General features: G+C 43.9%; 1 protein-coding gene across 4 annotated transcripts in view; it reads left to right on the top strand.

Annotated features, from left to right (window-relative positions):
- The first annotated feature begins 7,900 nt into the window (after positions 1-7,900).
- NKTR (natural killer cell triggering receptor) overlaps positions 7,901-24,297 on the top strand; it is a 47,918-nt gene continuing 31,521 nt past the window's right edge. For 3 of the 4 annotated variants that reach the window (XM_065628105.1, XM_065628104.1, XM_065628103.1), the window contains exons 1-3: positions 7,901-7,978; positions 8,412-8,498; positions 18,642-18,716. In XM_065628105.1, coding sequence (XP_065484177.1) covers positions 8,441-8,498; positions 18,642-18,716 — 133 coding nt within the window. In that variant the 5' untranslated portion in view covers positions 7,901-7,978; positions 8,412-8,440. The remainder of the gene's footprint in view (positions 7,979-8,411; positions 8,499-18,641; positions 18,717-24,297) is intronic. The other variant, XM_065628106.1, reaches the window with a different exon arrangement.

Genomic DNA, 24,297 nt, shown 5'->3' with positions numbered 1-24,297 from the left:
TGCAGATTCGCAGATTTAACACCAGAACAAAATGCCGTATCAATTAGTTTGACCTCCAAGCTCATGGGGGCCACTACATTTCACCCAGTTACCTTTGTGTTGTGGGTTGAACTCTTTATTTTTAAAGCACCAACAGTCTGCTGGAATTAGATGTACCCGAGATGGGTTTGTGCGGAGTCAGCTCAGCGTCGGTGTGATTTATGGGTTCAGGAGCGGCAGAGGAGCCACAGAAATGATCCGAGGCTGGAACAGCTCTGCTGGGGGGACAGGCTGAGAGAGTTGGGGGGTTCAGCTGGAGAAGAGAAGCTCTGGGGAGACCTTATTGTGGCCTTTCCGTACTTAAAAAGAGGCCTATAAGATAGGGACAGACTTTTGAGCAGTGCCTGTTGTGATAGGACAAGGGTTTTAAACTAAAGAAGTGGAGATTCAGGCCGGACATGAGGAAGAAATTTTGTACACTGAGGGTGGTGAGAGCCTGGCCCAGGTTGGCCAGAGAGGTGGTGGATGAACCATCCCTGGAGACATCCCAGGCCAGGCTGGACGGGGCTCTGAGCAACCTGAGCTGGTGCAGATGTCCCTGCTCATGGCAGGGGGGGCACTGGATGAGCTTTGCAAGCCCCTTTCAGCCCAAACCATCCTGTGATTCTCTGATTCTATACTTGTTGTGGGGCCAATTTGGGTCTAGGAGTGATGCAGTTGCTTTGAAACACTGATGAGCCTGGGCTAGTAAACCTCTGCCAGAACTCAGCTGGTTCTGTCTGGAACCAGCTCAAGCATCTCTGTGCCACATGTCACACTCCTGGAAACAATAACTTTGGGAGGACAGTGAAGTCATTTCTGGTTCAGCATAGGAAATTGTCCGGACCCTCTGCTGGCTGCCTGCATTTGCATCAGAGAATCAGAACCATTTTGGGTTGGAAGAGACCCCGAAGATCATCGAGGCCAACCATAACCTGACTCTAGTACTAAACCATGTCCCCAAGAACCTCGTCTAAACGCCTTTGAAACCCCTCCAGGGATGGTGACTCCACCACTACCCTGGGCAGCCTGTTCCAATGCCCAACAGCCCTTTTGGGGAAGAAATTGTTCCCAAGATCCAACCTCAACCTCCCCTGGCGCAACTTGAGGCCGTTTACTCTCATCCTATCACTTGCTACTAATGAACAAACCCTCCTTGCAACCCACGGTGCAGAAACGTCCAAACTGCCTGAGCCCAAACTAACAAGCTCTGAAGTACCTGAGCCAACTCGGTTTCAAGCATTTCAAGCATCTTGTGCTGCACAAGAGAGTGTTCTCAGGTGGTGCTTGGGGAGAATGTTGGGCTGGAGCTCATACATCTTTAATGCAAAGGTAAAAAGGTAAGCTAAGCTTTAGAGAAAAAAAAAAAAAAAGAAAAAGAAAAAAAAAACTATAGGAAAGGAATCCTGGTGCAGTTTCCCCCTCAAAAAACTATTAATTAAATATTAGTGTGAATCAGAGTGATCTTGGGGATTTTACATTTCATTCCAAGCCACTTCCAGGGTGGGTGAGCTGCCTTCAGCAGTATGTACAGTTTTTTCCTTTTTTTTTTTTTTTCCACTTGTTCCGCACCATTTTTTATTTCAAATCCCTACCTCAGTGTCACTTCTGAATAAGGATAGCTTTTAGGTAAAATTGCCTTATTTCTTTTACTGACATAAGACCGATATAAGCTATCAAACTGCCTACCTAAAGACCTTTGTTTTCATCCGTTCCACGAGCTCATAATTTAATACAAGAGACAACAGGCGCAGAGAAACAGATGGGAGATTGCGAGAACACGGTAACGCAAACAATCTAATTTTATTGTGAAGGTAAAAACTCACTAAACTCACTTGTGTTGCTGTTACGTAGCGCAGCCCACTCACAGGTTTCCACAAAAGATTCCACATGCAAAGCCAGACATCGTCTCATTAACTTCTGCCCTTTTCTGTGGCACCAAGTTTCACTGGTTAATTAAACATTATATAAAATAATCTATTTTTTTTTTTAATAATTTAAGTACTATTGAACGAGTAGATCAAGTCTGATACGAAGCTTTACGCTTTGGATAAGGAATAGTTCCGACTGCTAGCAAGGCTTAATTTTCTTTCAATAGCCCTGAGTTACAACCCCCTGAAGTAAATGGAGAAAAAAAATAAGAATTGCATTGGAGTTTGGATCAGGCCGAATGTGATCTGGAGACGTACACGACACACCAACCCACACGTCAGACATCTGGCATTTGTTGGTTAAGGAATTATAAAGTCATCGACCTCTTTCTCTACCAGCAATGAAAGAAAAGCGAAATGGAGACGTTTTGGCAAAATTATTTGAGCATTAACTCAGATACTAATGAAGGGCAGCAAATAAGCAGTGAGGTAGATGGGAGGATTGTAGAGGTAGGACGCAGTTGGGAAAATTATACAGAAAACTACATTAAATAATGTTCCAGCTTCTGAACTCACTCGTATTCAGGTTTCTTGACAGCATTTGCTTTCAAGTGTTTTCTGGATGAGATGTTGGCACTTACGAGGTTTATGCCGTATCGGCCAGAGAGACTGAAGCTGTTTATTTATCCAGGAGGGCACGGGCAGCTGGAGGAGACAACCTCAAGTCTCCCAAACCTGACTTGCCTCTCAGCAACAGCCTGACTTTATTTCTACTCCCAGCAAAATGCTGCTAATAATCTATATACATGGCATCCATTTAAAGTCCCTTATACTGGTTCGCACGAAATACGGGTGTCGGGCCCTAAAGAAGCTACACGTACAGGAATACACGCTGCCCCATTAAGCAATTTGGCACATCGTGGATTAATGGTTTGCTTATATTTCCGTCATGCTGGGACAGTCATTAACAAATTTTGCTTACTGCCTTGATAGCAGATGGCTCCACCTACACGTGCCAGGGATGGAAACACTCCTAAAGCTTTAGGACAGGATGGGTGAAAGCTCAGTAATCCTTGAGGAAGTTTGTTAACTGCTCAGGTATTAATTGGGTTGTGGCGTGCAGGAAATCCCTGGGGCAAGGGAAGCGGGAATGAAGAGACTGCAGGGAGCGCATGGATGCGTGAGGCTATAAATATCCCTATAGCCTGTCTGAGGACACGTGTGTGCCCACGTTAATGCTGTTTTTTCAGCAAAAGCGAGTCCTAAGACAACGGGTTTGCTTGAGACATTAATTTCAGCAGTGGGACAGATGTGGAAGTGTCCAAAGAGTTTGTCAGGGAGCGAAAGGGAGGGAAATTCATTGGAGGCGGCTCAGCGTATGGGTGGGTATAATCTGTTTTTGTTTTATTTATCGTAGAATTGTGGAATAGTTTGGGTTGAAAGGGTCTTGCAAAGCTCCCCCAGTGCCCCCCCTGCCGTGAGCAGGGACATCTGCACCAGCTCAGGTTGCTCAGAGCCCCGTCCAGCCTGGACTGGGATGTCTCCAGGGATGGTTCATCCACCACCTCTCTGGCCAACCTGGGACAAGCTCTCACCACCCTCACGGGCAACAATTTCTTCCTCATGTCCAGCCTGAATCTCCCCTCCTTTAGTTTAAAACCATCACCCCTTGTCCTATCACAACAGGCCCTGCTCAAAAGTCTGTCCCAGTCTTTCTTATCGGCCCCTTTTAAGTCGGAGTCAGGCACTGGCAATAGTTCTACCTGCCCAAACCCCTTGGAACATCCTCCTCTCCATGTCCTTTAATTCTTGGTTTTTACTCAATCCTGTTGAAATAGGAACCACTAACTGCTTTCAAGGTTCTAGAAAAGCCCAGAGTTTTAATAGTTTTGGTAATGTGGACTGGAGCTTCTCGTTAACCACGAGCAGATCTTCAACATCTTGGTATTTAACATGTGCAAAAATGTCAGATGTTACTGACATGGTGTGGATTTTGATCAGCAGCCCAGGGCTGACAGATTTTACTGTTTATTACTTATCCCCAAGCTATTTACTTCGCTTCTAGCATGCTGAACTCCACACTCAAGTGCTGACGTGGGTATTTTTTGTAATAATTAAGCACCTCTTCACTGTCGAAGTTTGCTTAACAGATAAACAACTGCCTGTCGGCTTTTCACTTTTAACTTCTTGTTAGCTCAGCAGTGAGGCTTTTCATAATGAAAGCCCTTTTTCAGTTATTCTGGTCTGCAATATTTATCCTTCGGAAAAAAATACCGAAGAAATGGTTTTGCGTGACTGAATGATTGAAGGAGACACTTCAAGCACTCACCTGCTCTTCAGTAGCGCAAGTTTTAAAATTCAGCTGTAGAATTTTCTGGCTCTTTTATCCACTGTTTCTGAGCGTTCCGAACTTCGGCGACTCTCATGGACAGCTCTGAGTCACTTCTTCTCCTTGTGTCAACACTTTGGATCCGTTTGCACCTCTAGAAATACCTAAACAAAAGCTGGTTAGTTCACGCTTTCGTGGCCACATGTAGACTAGTAATCATCAGGGCAATCAAAGACACTTTGCAAAATAAAGACCGTGTCCTAATTCAGGCAGTTTTTACCCCGATGTGCACGTAGGTTGCAGAACTGCTCAGCAGAGGCTTTTGCACCCTCCTACTTCTCAATCTCCTGTAGCCAAGCGTGCTCTGCCTGAGAAAATAATGCAACTTTTAGCCAAGATTTGTCAGCACGAATTCTTAGGCAGAAAATGTACCATGAAGAAATCTGTAAAGTTGATTTTAGGTAGAATAAAGTTGGGCCTGCTGACCTTGGTGCGTGCAAAAGGTGTCTATACGATTGGAATGTAGCTGGGAAAAAAATTAGCCTATGAAAGGGGGTGTTTCACAAATTTATACCTTATCAAAAATTAGTATTATAACGGAGCAATAATTCATAACTATACTGCTTCGTCACACAGACCTCAGCCCCCCTCAAAGAGCCTAAATCCACGGTCACTGAAATCAATGGGGACTTTGTCACCGGTTTGTCACCAGAACAGCATCTGCAGCAGTTCCCAAACAGGAACACGAGGAAAAATAATCTTCATTTGTAACAAAATGCTTCACGTTTCAAAAGCCTGGCCTCAGATGTGCCTTAGAAACTTTTTTTGAGGGGTATATCTTTCTTCCACCAAGCTGCATATTTATCAGCTCTAGTCCTAGAGATGATCTTAAGAGCTTATCTCCCAGGAGATAAGAATTTATTTCTAATTTGCTTCTGTATTAAAATAATCAGGGCTTGAAATTAACTTTTAATTGCTCACAATCTTTGCTACTTGCACAAAGAGCAAGTAGCACATTTCCATGTCTTTTTTTTCAAGACTTTTGCTTACTTCTTTGCTCATCTTCCTTTAGCAAGTTCATGTTCTGAAAACAGAAAAGCAAGAGACTGCAGGTAAAAGGGAATTAATATTTTATTTCAGCTCAAAACAAAACCAAACCAAATCCATAAAAACCAAGACATATGTCATTTTTTTTTGTTTGGGAAGATTAAGGAAATCAAAGAGAGGTGCTTTCAAATTTTAATTTTGTAATGGAATTTCTGCGGACCTACTGTAATGCAGTTTCTTAGTAGCTTTATTTCTCAGTTTACTCTTTTAAAGTGAGGCAAATAATGCCCTTCTATTTTATAAGAGCATTTCACAGCTAAATAATTTCAGGCCAGACTGTGCTACATTTTTTTTACGTTGTGCGATAGCTTATCATGCAAGTATTCCCAAAGGACCAGCAAACCTATGTGACAACTCCTCTTTAGGGGCAATCACGTGTTATTGGACGTAATAAAGAATGACACAATCTGGCTGTTAAAATTTCATGACATGCCCAAATACTACAGTGACAGCAGCCATTAAAGCTATAGATAAATTCCATCTAAAACAATCCCACTTTGCTGCATTCCTGACTTCTAAAGTACCTCTGATTTCAGCATTGCTACTCTTTATTCTCAGCACATTTTTTTTAATCTAAGACCTCTGAATTTCTCCTCAGAAAAGGACGTAGCGGGAGATGCTGCTGTCCGGTAAAATTACTGCAATGAGTCCTGCTTTGTACAGCTTTTGGAAAGCATTCGGAAACAGTTTGCTTCTCGGGTGGTGAGCACTGAGTAAGAGCATCCTCACTGCTTAGCAAGAGCCAAAACTTCTGTCTGGGTGTAATAAAAGGCATTTTTGACACTGAGGGTGGTGAGAGCCTGGCCCAGGTTGGCCAGAGAGGTGGTGGATGAACCATCCCTGGAGACATCCCAGGCCAGGCTGGACGGGGCTCTGAGCAACCTGAGCTGGTGCAGATGTCCCTGCTCATGGCAGGGGGGGCACTGGGAGAGCTGGGAAGGTCCCTGCCAACCCAAACTATTCTGTGATTCTATGAATATCAGGAGCTACACAAAAAGCTCTTTTAAGCTGCTGGACATTCTCAGTATGAAGCAACTCAGCCTGAAGGATGTAGCAGATTGAGGATTTATACATTTAATAGTCCTTCCTGAAGAGTTGGTCACCTCAGTTGCTGAAGTTACCACTGCCACACTTTGGGATGGCCCAACATTCCAAACTCAGACAAAATAACCTATGGCCTGCTGCAATTATCAAAATTTCTTTGGTTTAAGTTTTCTTGGGCTCCTAGGCCACGGTCGGGTAAGTTTACTCAGAGCTGAGTCTCAGCAAGTGACGGGATCACCCCAGGGGGCCCCGGAGCCCCTTTTCATGTTGAAGAACCAGGGCGGTTCTACCACATGCTGAACTTTAACTTCTCTTTCTTACATGTTTAAATCTGAATTTTGGATCTGCTTCTTGGCATTTTCTCAAGTCCCCATGTATAAAAGGTGATCACAGCAATTCTCATCTTTGGTATTATCAGCTGATTAAATAGATTAGGAGGTAGATTGCATAGATTTTCCTGTTGGAATTGATGCTCATACAAAGGTTGGACTTGGCTCAGCATGTGCTCGTCATTTTTGAAATGTAACCCTGACTAGAAGTATAAGCAACTTTTTAAAAAGCCCTGTTTCCGTGAACACTTTCCCATGCAAAAATCTTCTGAGGGTTTTCTGTGCTCGCAAAACACATTTTCCTCTCCGAGGGAGACATCACAAGGCCACTCAGGCTCCTCCAAGGGGGTGAAGTGTAAGGAACGTTTAACGAGGGAATGTTGTTTTTACAAAACTGAGGAGACCACTCAGGCTCCTCATAGGGGGTGAAGCACCAGCGGGGTCGGTGCTGCAGGGGCAGGATGGGTCGGGGACAGGGCGGTGAGGGGGTCACCATGTTATTTCACAGAATCACAGGATGTCAGGGGTAGGAAGGGACCTCGAAAGCTCATCCAGCCCAACCCCCCCGCCGGAGCAGGAACACCCAGATGAGGTTACACAGAAGGTGTCCAGGCGGGTTGGAATGTCTGCAGAGAAGGAGACTCCACAACCTCCCTGGGCAGCCTGGCATCCTCACCGGGAAGAAGTTTCTTCTCATATTTAAGTGGAACCTCCTGTGTTCCAGTTTGCACCCATTACCCCTTATCACTGGTTGTCACTGAGAAGAGCCTGGCTGCATCCTCCTGACACTCCCCCTTTCCATATTGATCCCCATGAATGAGTCACCCCTCAGTCTCCTCTTCTCCAGCTCCAGAGCCCCAGCTCCTCAGCCTTTCCTCCCACGGGAGATGCTCCACTCCCTTCAGCATCTCCGTGGCTGCGCTGGACTCTCTCCAGCAGTTCCCTGTCCTTCTGGAACTGAGGGGCCCAGAACTGGGCTTTATTCCATAAAGCACCGTCCCCCCGCTGTTGCACGGGGCCGGGGGGGCAGCGCAGCCCCGAACCCTCAGCCCAGGCGGCCGCTTCCCCCCCCCGCCTCCCCTCACAGCGCAGGGCGGGCGGCGGGAAAGCGCGGCGGGGGCGGAGCGGGGCGAGGCGGGGCCAGGCCGCGCTGTGCCGGGGCGGGCGGACGGGCCATGGAGCCCTTCGGTTAATGGCGTTCGGGGCTGGCGGCGGGTGAGGGGAGCGGGGCGGTGGGGGGAGCGCGGCGCGGCGAGGGAACAAAGCGCCGGAGCTGCCAGGTAAGGCCGCGGCTGCTACTACCGCCCCCTGCCCGGGGGAGGGGATGTGCCCCCCCCTCCGCTTCCTCCTCCTCCCCCTCCCCACATCGGCTGTTTGTGAGAGGCACAAATTCTCCTCAGGGCGGATCTCCCCTCCCGGCCTCTTCTCCTGGAGTCCCCACGCACCCTCGGCCGCTCCTCGGAGGGTTTTGAGCGGGGTTGGGGGGGGGAAGGTGCCGCCTTGAGTTTCTGTCAGCGGTGTAATTGTAGCCGGGAGGGGCGGGAGGCGCCCGGTGGGTCGGCGGTTCGAGACTCCCCGGCGGTGCGAGGCCCCTCCGGGCGGGTCTGCGGTTCGAGACTCCCCGGCGGTTCGTGGCCCCCTCCCCGGTGGGTCGGCGGTTCGAGACTCCCCGGCGGTTCGAGCCTCCCCAGGGCGCCGCTTCTTTGTGTGCAGGTGGCGGGGACGAGGGGCCGCCCGCGGCCATGGGGGTGCAGGACCGGCCCCAGTGCTTCTTCGAGATCGAGATCAACCGCGAGCCAGGTGAGCCGTTCGTCTCAAGTGTTGTGTTTGTATTTTTATTTTTCGCCACATTTTTCCCCTTAATAATTGACTCCGGCCGTTAGCGGTGAGTTTGGCCATTGATGCGTTATTTCCCAGTGAGTTTTTAGTAACTTCAGATGTTTACAGGGGTGCTGGATGCTTTTTATTCTCTCTTAAGGTTTATTTTTATTTCCATACGTGAAGACAGAGGTTCGGTGAGCCAAACTAACACTATTCTGAAGAAAAAAAACCCCTGCTGTCTGGTTATGTGTTGAACGATGGAAAATTAGGGCAAGTTGTGAGGAAACTGCAGAGACGCTCCTGGAACTATTTTTAATCATATGCAGTAATTAAAACTGGAAAAGGGGCCTCGGAAGGTCATCTGGTCTAAATCTTTCCTCTTCCTGCTCACAATGAGGCTCCTGAATGTAAATGGAGAATTGACCGTAGGAGCACAGAACATCTCACCAGGTGGCCTGTTTAAAAAAAAAAAATAAATAAAATAGTTAAAATAAACCCGTCTCAACTCATATTTTCCCAATGGGAAGTGTAAGTGCTAGACTGTGAGGTTTAATCCTGGAATAGCGACTTGTTTCTCTCTTCTGTTTTCCTTCCTCTTAAAGATGGTCGTACAGATTTACGTACCCGTCTTTTTTGGAACATGAATTTACGGATGAATATTAGTTGTCTCACATACACTCAGTGCTTTATATCGCTACAGTTTGTCTCTCAGAAAAAAAATGAATAAATGCGATGGCTTCATTTGGCTTTCACTTTCATTTTCTGCTTCAATGTCTCCCTGAAAACCTTTGAAATGTGAGTTTATATCTTTGCATTTTCAAATTTCAGTTGCTTTGAAATGTAACCGTAACCCATTTTGCTTGCTTTTTGTTTTCACCAAAATTTCAAGAGAGTCAATTCTAACTTCAGCGACCTGACAGGGCATATCTATAAATCTGTTGCTATTGTGTCTCCTATTGGAGTTATTATAATTAACAGTGCCTTTGCTGAATACTCTTATTGAAGAGAAAAATGTAAATGGAGTTTTAACGTTTTCCGTTTCCTTAAATTTAGATTTACTGTGGAATGAGACTGCTAAAAATGCTTTAGGTTGGGTAGGTTTCCAGTTTGGTGGGATCGATTTAATTCATTCTTCATCTCATTTGCTTTTAATCTTTGTTAGGGTTTTTTTGTTTTGACTCTCCATCTGTAGAACCTCTCCCTGTGCTGTTTTCTTCTTCTTTTCCTTTACGTGCAGGTTCCTGCTCCCATTTCAGAACCCCTCTTGTTGCCAGCCTTGTGCCATATATTACCAGCGAAAGTGGATTTTCCCTTGTTTTCCCTCCAATCTACTTGGGTTTGATGACTGATAGCGGTGCCAGAGAGGAATTGCAGTGTTAGTGTTCTTGGTGGCACAGAGTTTTCATTCCCTGGAATAGACACAGGGGCTTTGGCTCTGGCTGCCTGTAGTTATTTTCTCTTTAAAGTAACAGGAATCTCCCAGCTGTATGTGAAATTCAGAGCCCTGACTAATGACTTGTGTTTCCTGTAGGAAAATGTGCCAGTTTGTAAAATGTTGGTATGGGGACTTGCGTGTAATCCGGTTATATTTCTTCATTCTAGTGTCTTGTTTATTAACGCAACTATGTCTCAGGATATAAGTTTATATTTAAAAAGCTGCTCTTCCAGCTGTAAGATGACCTTCAAAAGCTGACCCGAGTGTGAATGATAAAGCAGTGCTTCCAGATGACACGAAGCACTAACTCTGGGAGATGTACTCTCCTGCTGACACTAAGGAGTTATTAATTTTAACTTTTAAACTGCCAGCAGATTTCCAAATTAACATTTTGCTTGTTTGATTTTTAATACAATAAGCCGGTCGACGTGTTCATTTTTTTTATTAGACATAGAGACGAAGAACTGGGGAGAGAACGATCCTGCATTTTGTTGCTGGCCAAGAAATAAGACATCGCCCCTGCCCTGTCCGCACTGGAAAGCTGAACTAACATCTCTCCACAAAATGCAGAAAATAAGAGGTCGTGCCCCCTCGCAGCACTGGAGACATCTCTGTGCCTGCAGAATACAAAACTGTCATTTTTAACAATGTAGGTTGCTTGCAGACTAAAAATCTTCCCCAAAGCAGCTGCCAGCTCTCAGCTTTCCCCTTACAGACGTTGCTCACGCAATGTTTGTCCAGGTACCTGTAGCAATTAAAAAGAAAAGAGCAGCGCACAGAGTAGATGAGGAGCAAAGGCTGGTGTGTGTGCGTGTGCAGAGTTGTAATTAGTTTGACTGTTTAACTAGATCCCTTAGAAAATACAGGAGTGAATATTGTAGCTGTGTGCTTTCAGAAGCTGCGCTCCAGCTTTTGTGTCCGTATTTTCATTTTAGCTACAGAATCTTGGAATTAAAACTTGGTGCCAGCTTGTATGCGCTTCTTGTGGCGTGGCAAACTTTGTCAGCTTTGTGTCAGTGTTTTTAAGTCTAAATTTAGGCTGCTTTTAATAAGTTGTCTGTTAAGCTTTTTTTTTATAATGAATGCACATCGTGGCTGATAATTTTTAAAGAGCAAAAGGAAAATAAATCAAGGAGTAAGCATTTATTTGGATACCAGCACAGATGGCACCTCTCCATTCCTCTGGGTCCCCCCACCAGTGGATTTGGCCGCACAGAGGCGTAAACTATTTACAGAGCGCCAAGAATTTTGGAATGGCAGCAGATGCCTATTTAAATAATTTTGTCTTTAAACTCCATGATGCAGCATCTGTGCGGAGCTCCAAACTTTCAGGTGCGGCAATAATTAGGACCGATGTCCGGCTGGGATGTCACATACCTGCCGTAGCACTTTGTGTGGCCATCCAAGATTTTTTTTCACACATCTCCCCTCCCCACCCTGTGACTGGCTTTATTCATCATAAAATATGTTCTATTTACTCATTTTTACTTTTTGTTCTTATTCACAGAAGAATTTTCCTTCTTGCCTTTTTTTAATAACTTTTTTTTTCTCTTCTGCTATTGTTTAACTCCTTGCTCACATTTTCGTTCTACTCCAGTTTCTATGTCCCTTCCCTCTTCAGTCTGTTCTTGCGCGATTTCTCTCCGTCTATTCACTTTTGCCTAAAGTTTGGTGTATTTGTAAAGTTTGTATTGTAAAGTTTCGGATTTCAGCTGCTATGAATTTATGTGAAATAAGTCCCACCGCAAAAGTCATCACACCCTGTTTTCCTCAAAAATAAGACAGGCTCTTATATGAATTTTTGCTCTAAAAGATAATTACTTTTTTACATGCATAGCTGCCTGGACACTATTTGAATTTTAACATTAACTGTAACTAGGGCTTATTTTTAGAGTAGGGCTTATGTTTCGAGCATCCTGAAAAATCATGCTAGGGCTTATTTTTGGGATAGGTCTTATTTTTGGGGAAAGAGGGCAGTACTGTGCTTGCATTAGTAGAACCAGGGATACCTTATGGAGTTTTTGTTACCCTTCCTGAAGACAGAAACTTTTCTTAGCCGGCTTCCCGTTCACTTTTAGCCCCTTGAAGGCAAAAAGTTGTAGATTGGCAGAAAATAAATCAGCGTTTTGACTCTGACTGAGGTTCAACAGGAGCCGAGTGGTGATGCTGTATGGGAACCCCCATGGGAGGACGTAAGGGAGATACATATAGGTGGGTTCAGGGGGAAATAGTTTAATAAAAATTGTCGTTTACTCATGTAGAATTATTGTTGTCGATGCAGAATTAAACACCCTGAAGACTCACCTTGAGGCGCAGCACAAAGGGGATTAGTGAGTGAAAGACCAAACCCATCGGCCTCTTCTGCTGGGAGGAGACAAAGCGTAGCCCCTCATTTAATATCTCTGTGAAACTGAACACAGGGAGTTTTTGGTCCATGCGATATTGAAATTTCTTTACTTTTGTGGAGGCTGCAGAAGATGGGAGTGGATGGAGCTTCAGGTGGTATTTGCAGAAGACTGGGCTTGGTAGGGAGTCGGGGAAAGAAGTTTATGGGTGTTTTGCTTGCGAAGATTGTAAGGAAGGGTCAGGAAATATCAACAAAGTGTTAATGTGTCAAGACTGTAGATTCTTCCTCGGGGGAACTGCGACATCCATTGTTTCAACCGACGTTTTAAATAAAATCTGCTCGTTTTCCACCGTAAGCTGAAAACTGTAGCCACGTTTCTACTTTAAAGCAGCCTTTTAAAATTGATGTGACTTAAGCGTTCACAACTCGATTGATAAATAAATTAACAAAATTAAAACACGATTGTTTTAGTGAGCGATTATTTGGACTTGGATGCAAATCTGTCCGAGCCTTTGGGCCTCTGACGCTTGTCCTGGGTCTGCGAGGGACGAGAATCACTGTCTTAATGGTTGTAATCCCTGATTTCTCCTTCAGCGGGATATTCCTGTTGATACACTGGGAAAAGCACTGCCGTGGCTGCTTAGTTTGCTCTGAGAAATTGGGACAAGCCCAAACCAATATATTTAAATTTAATTTTGAATAACTAGATTTATGTGGGCAGTGTCTGTCTGAAATGGACACCTTTATTGCCTAAACACGGCATAATCCAGCAAAAGAATTTGTATTATGTGGAAAGTACATTCAAGCAAGATGGTTCTGCCTCTCGAGGTTGTTCCTAACAAGTTAGGTAGATAAATTGGATGAAATCACTGAATAAACATTTGAAATCAGTGATCATTTTAATAAACTTCACTAGCAGGAGCCCTTATTACAATATAGCATGAATATTCCTACCCTGAATTTTTACCACTTAATTGAAGTACTAGCTCTGCCTCAGCCGACAAATTGGTCAGGGGTTCAAGAACAAAACAAAGAGTTTTCAACTTTCAGTTTGAAAATAGAGTTCTGAAATCAGATTATTTCTGATTGTTGTGCCTTCTGGTTTCTGTAATTGGTAAAACTCATTAGCAACAGATGGCACTTTATGAAATCAAACTTCAAAACATCTTAGACTTCATATATGTATCACTGTATCTGACTACCAGTAATGTTAATACTTTTTTCATCACTCTTAATTTCTATCAAAAAATATCCTTAAAAAGTAAGTTTAAAGCCTGCTAACAAATAAGAATATCAAAGTATTGATTTACAAGTAATAGACAAATGTTACGTTATGGTCGGATACATTTCTATGGTGTTGGCTAGCACAAAAAGTATAGGGATGTACCGTAAAATCTCCACTGTTGTACAAATGAATGTGTCTTCATAGCTATGAGCTGCTGAGACTTAGTTTTCTATTGAGAACAACCCAAAGGTTAAAATTAGAGAAGTGTCCTGCCTGCAAGTGCATTAAAATAAATCTTATGGGGGTTTTTTATTTGTTTTTTTTTTTTGGTTGAGGGTTTTGTTCTGTTTTTTTGTTCGGTTGGTTTTGGTTTGTTTTAGTTTGTGTAAGTTCCTTATGGTACTGGAAGATTTGCATCTCAGGTTAGGTGAGAATTTCCTTACTAAAAAATATAATCCCAGCATTTTTTGCTTTATTCTGTAAGTGAAATATCGTTGCAGGCTCCTTTCTCGGCTAAAGCCGATGAGTCTAGGTATGTTTGTGAGCAGACTTCACCTATTTGAATAATTTTTCTTAGCATTTTTTCTGTTTGTTTTAATGTACAGTTAGTCACAGAAGGCTTGTTCCCTAATCGGATAATTTAACCTTTGTATCAGGGAAATGAAGCTGAAGAAAGTATTGGAAATTTTCTCTATGGGTGGATGATTCCAGAGAAGAGGTGTCTAAATCTGGGGAAATCAGGAGCATCTCAAATGCTTTTTTTAATCTGTATTATGTCAGGCTTTTTTTTTTTTTTTTTGAGGGAAGAGGTAAGAGGAAGATTCGTAGGTTCGAAGCCTACTTTTTGTACATACTTTTTATAGAGATTTTTATTTTTAAAAAAAAATAACAGCTGTTACTTCATATGTATGCATTTGATCAAGGTGTGAAAATGTTTGATCTCTCTCTGGCACATTTAATTGACCGTTTGTCAGTGGAAAATATCACCTTTCGGTGATAATGGTATTCATGCAGTTTAGGTAAAATACAGATAGTAACCTGCCAGATGGGTGCACAGTGTGGAGTTTGTGTATTATAAGCACACAGTGACATTTTATATAGCTGGGTAAGCGGTACTTGAGGTTATATGGAGGAGAAAAGTCCTTGTATTTCAAACTGGATCTCTAGTCCTTTAACGTTACATGCATCATAGTTGGAAGGCATGGGAAGGCAGCAGGCGTTATTGTTGAGAGAACACTAGGGAAAAATACTGGTCGAATCGTGTTGCCTTAGTTATAGAATCATTTTGGTTGGAAAAGACACTCAAGATCATCGAGTCCAACCGTTAACCCACCCCTGGCACTGCCCCATGTCCCTGAGAACCTCATGTCCGTCTGTCCAACCCCTCCAGGGATGGTGAGTCCAGCACTGCCCTGGGCAGCCTGTTCCAATGCCCTGAGGGGGTGAGATGGGGCAATGAGAGACTGAGATGGGATCTTATCAGTGTTTATAAGTATCTCAGGGTGGGCGTCAAGAAGATGGGCCAGACTCTGTTCACTTGTGCCCAGTGACAGGATGAGGGGCAACGGCACAGACTGAAACACAGGAGGTTCCATCTGAACATGAGGAGAAACTTCTTTCCTTTGAGGTGCCAGAGCCTGGACCAGGCTGCCCAGAGAGGCTGTGGAGTCTCCTTCTCTGGAGACATTCAAACCCACCTGGACACGACCCTGTGTGATCTGCTCTGGTGACCCTGCGTGAGCAGGTGGGTTGGACTGGATGATCTCCAGACGTCCCTTCCAACCCCAACCAGTCTGTGATGCTGTGATTTGGGGCCCTCTGGCAGGGGAGGAAGGTTTGGGGTGCCCGAGGGGGGTGTGGGGAGGCGGAGAGGAGAGCTGGGGGTGTGGGGGTGAGCAGGGGTGATGTGTGTGTTGGGGTGGGATCCTGGTGTAAGGATGTAGGATTTGGGGGTTCTGTGGAGTGCTTGAGGGGTGTAGGGGAGGGAGGACTTGGATTGGGCTGTGGTTGTCTGGAGGTGTGTTGGGATAATCATAGAATCATTTTGGGTGGAAAAGACCTTTAAGATCATTGACTCCAACCATTAACCCAACAGTGCCAAGTTCACCTCTGAACTGTGTCCCTAAGAACCTCATCTCCGTGTCACTTAAACCGCTCCAGGGATGGTGACTCCACCGCTGCCCTGGGCAGCCTGTTCCAATGCCTGACAACCCTTTCCAGGGAGAAATTGTTCCCAAGATCCAACCTCAACCTCCCCTGGTGCAACTTGAGGCCGTTTCCTCTCATCCTATCACTTGTTCCTTGGGAGAAGCAACCAACTCCCTCCACGCTTCAAGCTCCTTTCAGGCGGTTCAGAGATCAGAAGGTCTCCCCTCAGCTCCTGTTCTCCAGGCTGAACCCCCCAGGTCCCTCAGCCGCTTCAGTCTTTTTCCAGGTTCTGCCTTGACATCTTCAAGAGCTTGAGATGATGTTCTTCCACCAGAAAACAGAAATGGTGATGTCTCTTGCTGAAGGTGCTAAATACGTTGGGGTTTGTATATGGAACAGGGACTTGCAAGCAGAGGCTTCTGAGGGCAAATGTCCCTTCTGGAGCCCGTAGATGGTAACACCTCTTGGGTTATTGGTTGGACTCGATGATCCTGAGGGTCTCTTCCAACCGAAACCATTCTATGATTCTACAATTTGGCACCTGTCACCTTGGCACATCAGCAGCTGGTCTGTATCCATCTGCTTTTAGTAGAACGGGGATAGTGACAACCGTTTCTCTGAATGGCGACGCGTTATTTCACATCGCAAATGCAAGTGGAGATCTGGACGTCGCTTCCTGAAGCACTTGGTCACTGTGCGGTTCGGCGCTTTCGCAAGCAGAAGAACCAGATTTCTGCTGTCCTAAATTACTCTGCTTAGAATGGAAATTAATAACTCTTTTACAAAACTGTTGTGTTCTCTATGAATCTTCAATCTGTATGGTTTATAATGTTGGTTTTTTTCACATCCAAATGATTCTCTTTTCACAGTGGTGCTCACATCTACCCCTGTTTCATGTGGAATCTCTGAATACTCCCTATTTCTTCGTTCTTTGGAGAGTGTTCCTACCCATTTTCTTTAGATCTTCCTGCTGTAATGACAAATGCTCAGAGAACATTCTCGCTGCAGTTTTAACTAGGCCAGACCTTAAAATCAGAACCTGGAGCTTAAGTTAGTCACACTTCATGTTAAGAATCCATTTGAAATGGTTTATAGAGGGTTAATATGTGATTAATAGATTCTTTAATGCATATTGCAAGCCCTTGTAGCTTTTGTGGTGATTGTAGATGGTTATAGATGGTTCCATGTACATCAGTAGTAAGTGATAAAGGTGGTTGTAAGTCACATTTGACCCTTCTATAAACAATGTCTAATTATTTATTAAAACATCCACTAATCATTTATTAACTTTTAATACACTATAAATAGAACTCTTGGTTCCACTTGCCGTCATTTCTCAGAATATTCAACTTCCATATTTATAAAACAAATAAAATAGGAAGTTATGTACCCTATGAAAACACTACCTAAATTTAAGGTTCTGTGGTGTGAGTTACACAGTTCAGTCACTGCCACGATTCTTTCTGCCTTTATAAGAATCATACACATTTATTTGCCACAGAAGAGTTCCATGACACTTAGTTGTCATGAAATAAATTCACAATCCTGATTAAAGCATCATGGTCATATTTGCTTATAAAGTACCCACACAACTTATATTATGCATTAAAAATAGACAGGCAGTACCAGCCCAGAAATCGAAAGCGTTATCCTTATCTCTCTTGCATGGCAGGCATTTCAACAGCTATTTATCTAAGAGCATAAAATACAGGCGGTCTCTGTGTTATTTTGTTTTATTTCTCTCCTTTTTGAACCAACAATTCCCCTTGCTGGCAATGGGATACGTTTGGACAAAGCCTTGAACATGGTTTCTTAGGAGCATCGCAAAATTTTTCTTGGTGACAAAGTATTGATTAAAATACATTTGAAATTTTTTTTTTTTTTTTCCTCCTTTGGGGAGGGTAAAGAGAAATAATTCCTGGACTAGTTACTTTTTCTTTAATGATCTTTCAAGTCTTACCAGTGTATACCACTAGATGGTAGTGCTCATTGACAAATAGTCTTGTAATTCTGGCCAGCAGTGTGGCTTTTCTGGCTTATTTCACAACCTATGGAGGCAACAACTTTTTTCATTGCTAATTATATCTATTTTTAAAGATTTCATATATTTGGGAGTTTTTTTGGCTTTGTTTTCTTTAGTAATACACCTCCTAGTATCTTGGAAAATAAAAGAGAAAAAGTGAAGCAGTCCTAAAATAGTTTTTCTTTATATTAAACCACTCCTCAGCGGTATTTGAATAGTTTTCCACCCAACAGCATGACTGAGAGAATTACTCTGTTCACTTTGCGTAGAGAGAAAGTAGAATTTGGTTTGTAGTATCTGGAAAGAGGAGCATTAGTCCTGAAATTGCTAACGTTGCTCTGTCCGCCTTTCAACTTTCCCATTTGATTCATCTGCTTGAATTTATTTTGTTTAAACCCGAGGATTTTAGGCCGAGAGTACCAATGTGTGTCTAATCCTTAACGCAAGATGGGCCTAAGGCAGCTGGATTTTTAGGTGATGATCACAGGGAAAACTGTGGAAGTGTCATTATTAATGTATTTGTATAAACATAGTACTTGAGAGGGGAAAAAAATATTACCCCTGTTCTCTGAGGACCTGCATTTACAGCAAATCTTTTTCTTTTTCAAAACAGAAATGAATTGGCAGGATAAACTATTTTAGTAAATCACTTTGGCTTTCTGGGTTCAAATCAGAATGGAATCATTAGGAGTTTTAATAAATTAGATGTAACGTTATTACTTAATCTTCGTTTTTTCACAATTGTGGTATTGTTCTTTCCTGACACTTGTTTTAATATAGGCATATATGAGATCGTTTCTTACTCTGCTTGGTAAAATAACTTTTTCTGGGGAAAAAAGACGTTTTCGCAACATGCAGATTTATTTACGTGCAGATTTTCTTATTATAAAGAGTAACAAAACTCTTAATTTTGTTGTTGTTGTTGTTTTTTTTTAATCTTCTAGTTGGTCGAATTATGTTTCAGCTCTTCTCAGACATATGTCCGAAGACTTGCAAAAACTTCCTTTGCTTGTGCTCAGGTAAGTTGCCTGCTGATATGTCAGGCTTTTAATGTTTCTTACAATGATAGTTTGCTTTTGCAAGTGTAAAGCACAGCATCGTAATACTGCTGTTCACTTTTTTTCATGTAAAAAACAAAGCTGAGACTTGTTATTTCTGAGGATTTGAGTCATGCACAGATATCGTGTTATTCTATAACTAGTGCTGGAGATGATAAAGAATTACAGAATGCAAAGCTGTGAATTTATGGAACAAAACCATATTTTTTTTGTCCCTAATGTGGGGCTCCGGCAGGTAGAAATGATTAACAAGGCTGAGATTATGGTGGAATTATTGATGGCTCCAGTTAGACAAATGTGATAAAAGCAACCAGTTCTGTAGGATTTATCAGGAGGGACATTAAGTATTAATGTCACTGCACAGTGTAATGGTGACATTTGACTTGGGACACTACGTAAAACTTTGAACATATAGAATTTTTTTCTTATATACGCTGATTATATATAATAAAATTTTGAGTGTATTTCAGGTGCTACACAGGGATCAGAGGACAGGAGCATTATTATAATTTGAGAAAACTTTGTCATTTTTAGCTAAACAAAGGACCGAATGGGAACACGATGGTCCCTTAGAAATCCTGGGATGGTTTGGTGGGAGAGAGGAGAGAAAAGATCTGTGGGATCAAAGAGACAACGTTGGCAGAAGAATGTCTGGGTATAATATAGCACCCTCCAATCCTTTTTGTTTTTTAAGCAGGACTTAATTTTTTTTTAAATGGTTTCTAATGACTGGAAGAATAAGGATAGCGAGGGTTCCTCAGGGATTTTTCAGTTGTAAGTTGAAGATTAATTTGGTGAGGTTATTCTAGGAACTGATGTGTGGTATTTATGTGAAAAACGTGTTCTGTGTCTCTTGGTCACCTCCTGGTCTCGGATACCTTAATACTCAGTGATCTGCAGTATACCTTGAATTAACCGCACCAGTGTAGCCTCTACCTTCTATATAAAATAACTCTTTTCCAAATCATTGCAACACTCCAGCAAGACTTTTCCAGGCAGCATTTAAACATCTGGCCTTAGTGAACAGCTTTTCGCTAACTGGTTGTGAAACAAATTTGTTGATGTGCTTATGCATTAACTTCTTAAAGTTCATCTTGTCCGAGTTCAGATCCCAGGATGTGGTGTGTTCTAGATAATCTCTGTGAAGATTTAGCAGAGCTTTATAGTACTATGAACTTGTGGAGGGTATAGTACATATCTCATCTTTTTTTGAGGTCTGTGTTGTCTGTGCCCCCTCTTTTTATTTTACTTACTGATTTTTGTTTGGTTGGTTTTTAATCACCGATGCTTATTAAATAGATACGTAGGGATAGACTTCAGATGGGAATGGTACAACTACCATAGAAAGATGGTAACTCGCTCGAAGTTTATCTTGATCAGAATAGTTACCAAAGGTAAGAAATAAAGTGCAGTAGGAGACTGAATAGTGTGGTGTCTGAGCCTTGTGTTCTGGAGCTCCGTAGGATTGTTTAAATCCTTAGAGCAGCTTTGCTAGAAAAATGCAGGTGGAGATAAAGGAGAGAAAAGGTGTTGGAAGTGATGAGGTGTGAAACAAGCAGAAGAAATAACTTAAAAACAAACAAGTGTGACTTCTTTGTATGCATCGCTCTTTGAATTCTGTTTTATATCTGGCTGTACAGGTTTCATTGACATCTTCTGCTGGAACTTGTCTTTAATTATAAGAACATTTGAGAGCAAGCAGAAAGTTAGGAGGTCTGTTTCTGACATCAGACTCGCAGACTTAAAAACCACCTGAAACATTTGCTTCGTTCTTGCAAATTGTGGTTACTACTCTGTACTTATAGGGCAGAACGATGATTTGACAGATGTCTTTAAAAATTTGCTAATAAACATGATAATTAAATTCTGCAGGGGAGAAAAAAGCATACAGAACAACCTGAAGTAATTGCATTTCTTTTGGTGAATGTAATGACTAGAAGAATTAAATTGTATTCATTTCTTTTGCGGGTGGAAGCCATCTCTTTTCTGCCATGATAGTTCTCAAACTTGAGTTCTGGATGGCTGAGCTTGGGGGGTAGGGTCGCATGGCCAACATAAATTCTTTTCTTGTTTTCATCTGTTGCTTCTCAGTTTGCCTGAGTTGTTTTTTTTTCCTGTCAGCCGTTCTGTCTGCCTTTTTCCAGCAGTGCTGTGACGGGAGATAAAAGTGGACTGGTAAGATTGCACTAACCTCTGGCAACCAGAACTGAGAAGTGAAGGGTTGCTTTAAATTTTTAGAGTTATGAGTTGCTGTAGCATCTTCAGTGACCAAGTAAGTCATTTCCTTCCAGAAGTCGGGTTCCCCTGACTCCTGCAAAGCGCATTGGTAGAACTTCAGTCATCATAGAAGTTTGAATTCCTACCAGGTATATCTTTTGTCCTTAGCTTTTGGTCACAGAATCACAGACTGGTTGGGATTGAAGGGACCTCTGGGGATCATCCAGTCCAACCCACCTGCTCACGCAGGGTCACCAGAGCAGATCACACAGGGTCGTGTCCAGGCGGGTGTGAATGTCTCCAGAGAAGGAGACTCCACAACCTCTCTGGGCAGCCTGGTCCAGGCTCTGGCACCTCAAAGTGAAGAAGTTTCTCCTCATACTCAGATGGAACCTCCCGTGTTTCAGTCTGTGCCCGTTGCCCCTCATCCTGTCACTGGGCACCACTGAACAGAGTCTGATCCATCCTCTGACACCCACCCTGGAGATATTTCTGAACATTGATGAGATCCCCTCTCAGCTTCTCTTCTCCAGGTTGAACAGCCCCAGCTCTCTCAGTGTCTCCTCATCAGAAAGATGCTCCAGACCCCTCAGCATCTTCGTAGCCTCCGCTGGACTCTCTCCAGTAATTCCTTGCCCTTCTTAAACTGAGGAGCCCAGAACTGCAAGAAATCTTTGAATCACTGGAGGTTTACTCAGTACGGCATCACTTTCTGGTGCTGGTGTCTTGTAGCCACGTGTGAGGTCTGTGCTCATCTAAGGAAGTATAATATATAGCATATAACAGAAAGGGGATGCTCTCCCATTCTGGATTGTATAGTCCACATAGTGGAATATCTTAGCAGCAAACTGTGAGCGTTGTGCGCTTTTTTACTACATAAATTCAGTATTCTGCATGTTAGCCCAATCCAGCATCTTCTTTTTCCTTAGACATGTATGGGTACCCATCTGCGCTGTAGCTGATAAAGGCATCACACCTGCAGGATTAACGTGTCCTCATGCCGTTAGGGACCTCGTAGTGACTCGATTTGGGCTGTGCGCTTCTGTCGTGTCGTGAAGAGCGGTTTCGCTTGTCTCAAGTGTTCTATACGGCCAATGTTTGAAATGCCGTGCCCGTCATCACGCCTGCCACTCCCCCCGGAATCTCCGGAAGGCAAAGCAGGATGTTTTTGTCAGCAGCAGATGGAGGAGGACACGGTGATTCTGGCTGCCTTCCTGCAGCCTGGCGTTGTTGGCAGAAATAGACCTGGCTGCTGTGAAAGGACGTTGTCTGCCCTGACAGCGAGAGGTTCCTCGCTTTGAAATTAAAACCTCTGGACTTGCATCTTCAGTCTTGCACCTGGGCAGGAACAAGCCCAGGTTCCAGTATAAATTGGAGAACGACCTGTTGGAGAGCAGAGTAGGGGAAAGGGACCCGGGGGTCCTGGGGACAGCAGGGTGACCATGAGCCAGCACTGGGCCCTTGTGGCCAGGAAGGGCAATGGGACCTTGGGGGGGATTAGAAGGGGGGTGGTCAGTAGGTCAGAGAGGTTCTCCTGCCCCTCTGCTCTGCCCTGGTGAGACCTCATCTGGAATATTGTGTCCAGTTCTGGGCCCCTCAGTTCCAGCAGGACAGGGAACTGCTGGAGAGAGTCCAGCGCAGCCACGGAGATGCTGCAGGGAGTGGAGCATCTCCCGTGTGAGGAAAGGCTGAGGAGCTGGGGCTCTGGAGCTGGAGAAGAGGAGACTGAGGGGTGGCCTCGTTCATGTTTGTAAATATATAAAGGGTGAGTGTCAGGAGGATGGAGCCAGGCTCTTCTCGGTGACAACCAGTGATAGGACAAGGGACATTGGGTACAAATTGGAACACAGGAGGTTCCACTTAATTTGAGAAGAAACTTCTTCCCGGTGAGGGTGCCAGAGCCTGGCCCAGGCTGCCCAGGGAGGTTGTGGAGTCTCCTTCTCTGCAGACATTCCAACCCGCCTGGACACCTTCTGTGTAACCTCATCTGGGTGTTCCTGCTCCGGCGGGGGGTTTGGGCTGGATGAGCTTTCGAGGTCCCTTCCAACCCCTGACATTCTGTGATTCTGTGACTTGCAACTCGGCATTTGCAGGTCCTTGATTCAGTCCATCTATTGAATAATCACCAGCCCATCTGCCCTTTGCTGCTTTGTCAGGAGCTTCCTTTCTCATAATCTCGAACGGAGGCAACTCTTGGGCACCTAATGCAAAATATCTCAGCTTAGGTTGTTAGTGCAGGGTGTTAATAGGGCACGAGAGCAGTGTTTACCTGCCAAAAAGGGCAAAGGGCCCTTTGTTAAAGGCCCTTGTGTTGTGTCCCCCTTAGCTAACGGGTTGTCCCTTGTAATCACCATATTAAGTTTTCCTCCTCCATTCCATTTCCAAGCGATTTGCAGCACATGGAAAGAACCGCTTAGGCAGGAAGGGTAAGAGTAGATTGCACCCAAAGGCGTTTTGCTTTTTCAGACAAAATTCAGGCATATTTAGGGCAAAAAGAATAAGGCTGGTATTTGACCGTAAACAAAAAAGAAGCTCAGCCCACGGGCTTTGTACTGGTTGTTGCAGAAAAGTGTCTGAGGTCCCGCAGCTCGAACCAGTGGAATGACGAGTCTTTTGCATCACTGGGAGTCCAAGGACTGATTTTGAAAAATCAGAGTGGCATAATACAGCTTTTTCAGGTACTTAGCCCTCCACCATTTGGCCGGCAACTTAAGTGCATCGTCTGAAGTGTCTGTGGCTTGTGGGGACGTGGTTGGGTTTTATGACTTTGTCCACAGCTGTATCGTGCATGAAAGGAAGGGAACATCACAAATGTTGCCCGTTAGTACAACGGGGACTGCGCTGTCTTGGTGACACCGTAAAGGAGAGTAAAAGAAGGGACTGCAACTTCTGGCCGTGGTCTAAAGCTCAAGTCTCACCTTTGCGTACCAGATCAATTACGTGGCCACGTGCAATGCAGGATCCCATTCTGTAGCCTGAAGGGACACCTTGAAACGTGACTGAAAATGTAGGCAGATGTTCCTTGGTGTTGATTGATGTGGATTTTCCAACGTTGTAGCAAAGAGGGGCATGTTTGGGGGATCAAGGAATTGGGTCTGTCCCTGTAATAAATAGTTTTGATTGGGTAACATCTGTGGAAAATACAAATGAGGTGGGAGGAGAGTATGTAGAGTCAGGGGAATGGAAAATAATTTGTATTTTCTAAGCGAAGGCATTGACAAGTATGATAAACAGCAATGCCATGAGCGGGTTTTGTGTCGCAAACTGCTCTTTGCCCTCATCCTGACAGAGATGGGCTGGTTAGAATAGCAAATTTGGGATGATT

The sequence above is a fragment of the Caloenas nicobarica genome, chromosome 2 (assembly GCF_036013445.1).
Source record: "Caloenas nicobarica isolate bCalNic1 chromosome 2, bCalNic1.hap1, whole genome shotgun sequence".
NCBI lineage: Eukaryota > Metazoa > Chordata > Aves > Columbiformes > Columbidae > Caloenas > Caloenas nicobarica.
This window is presented reverse-complemented; position numbering and strand designations above follow the sequence as displayed.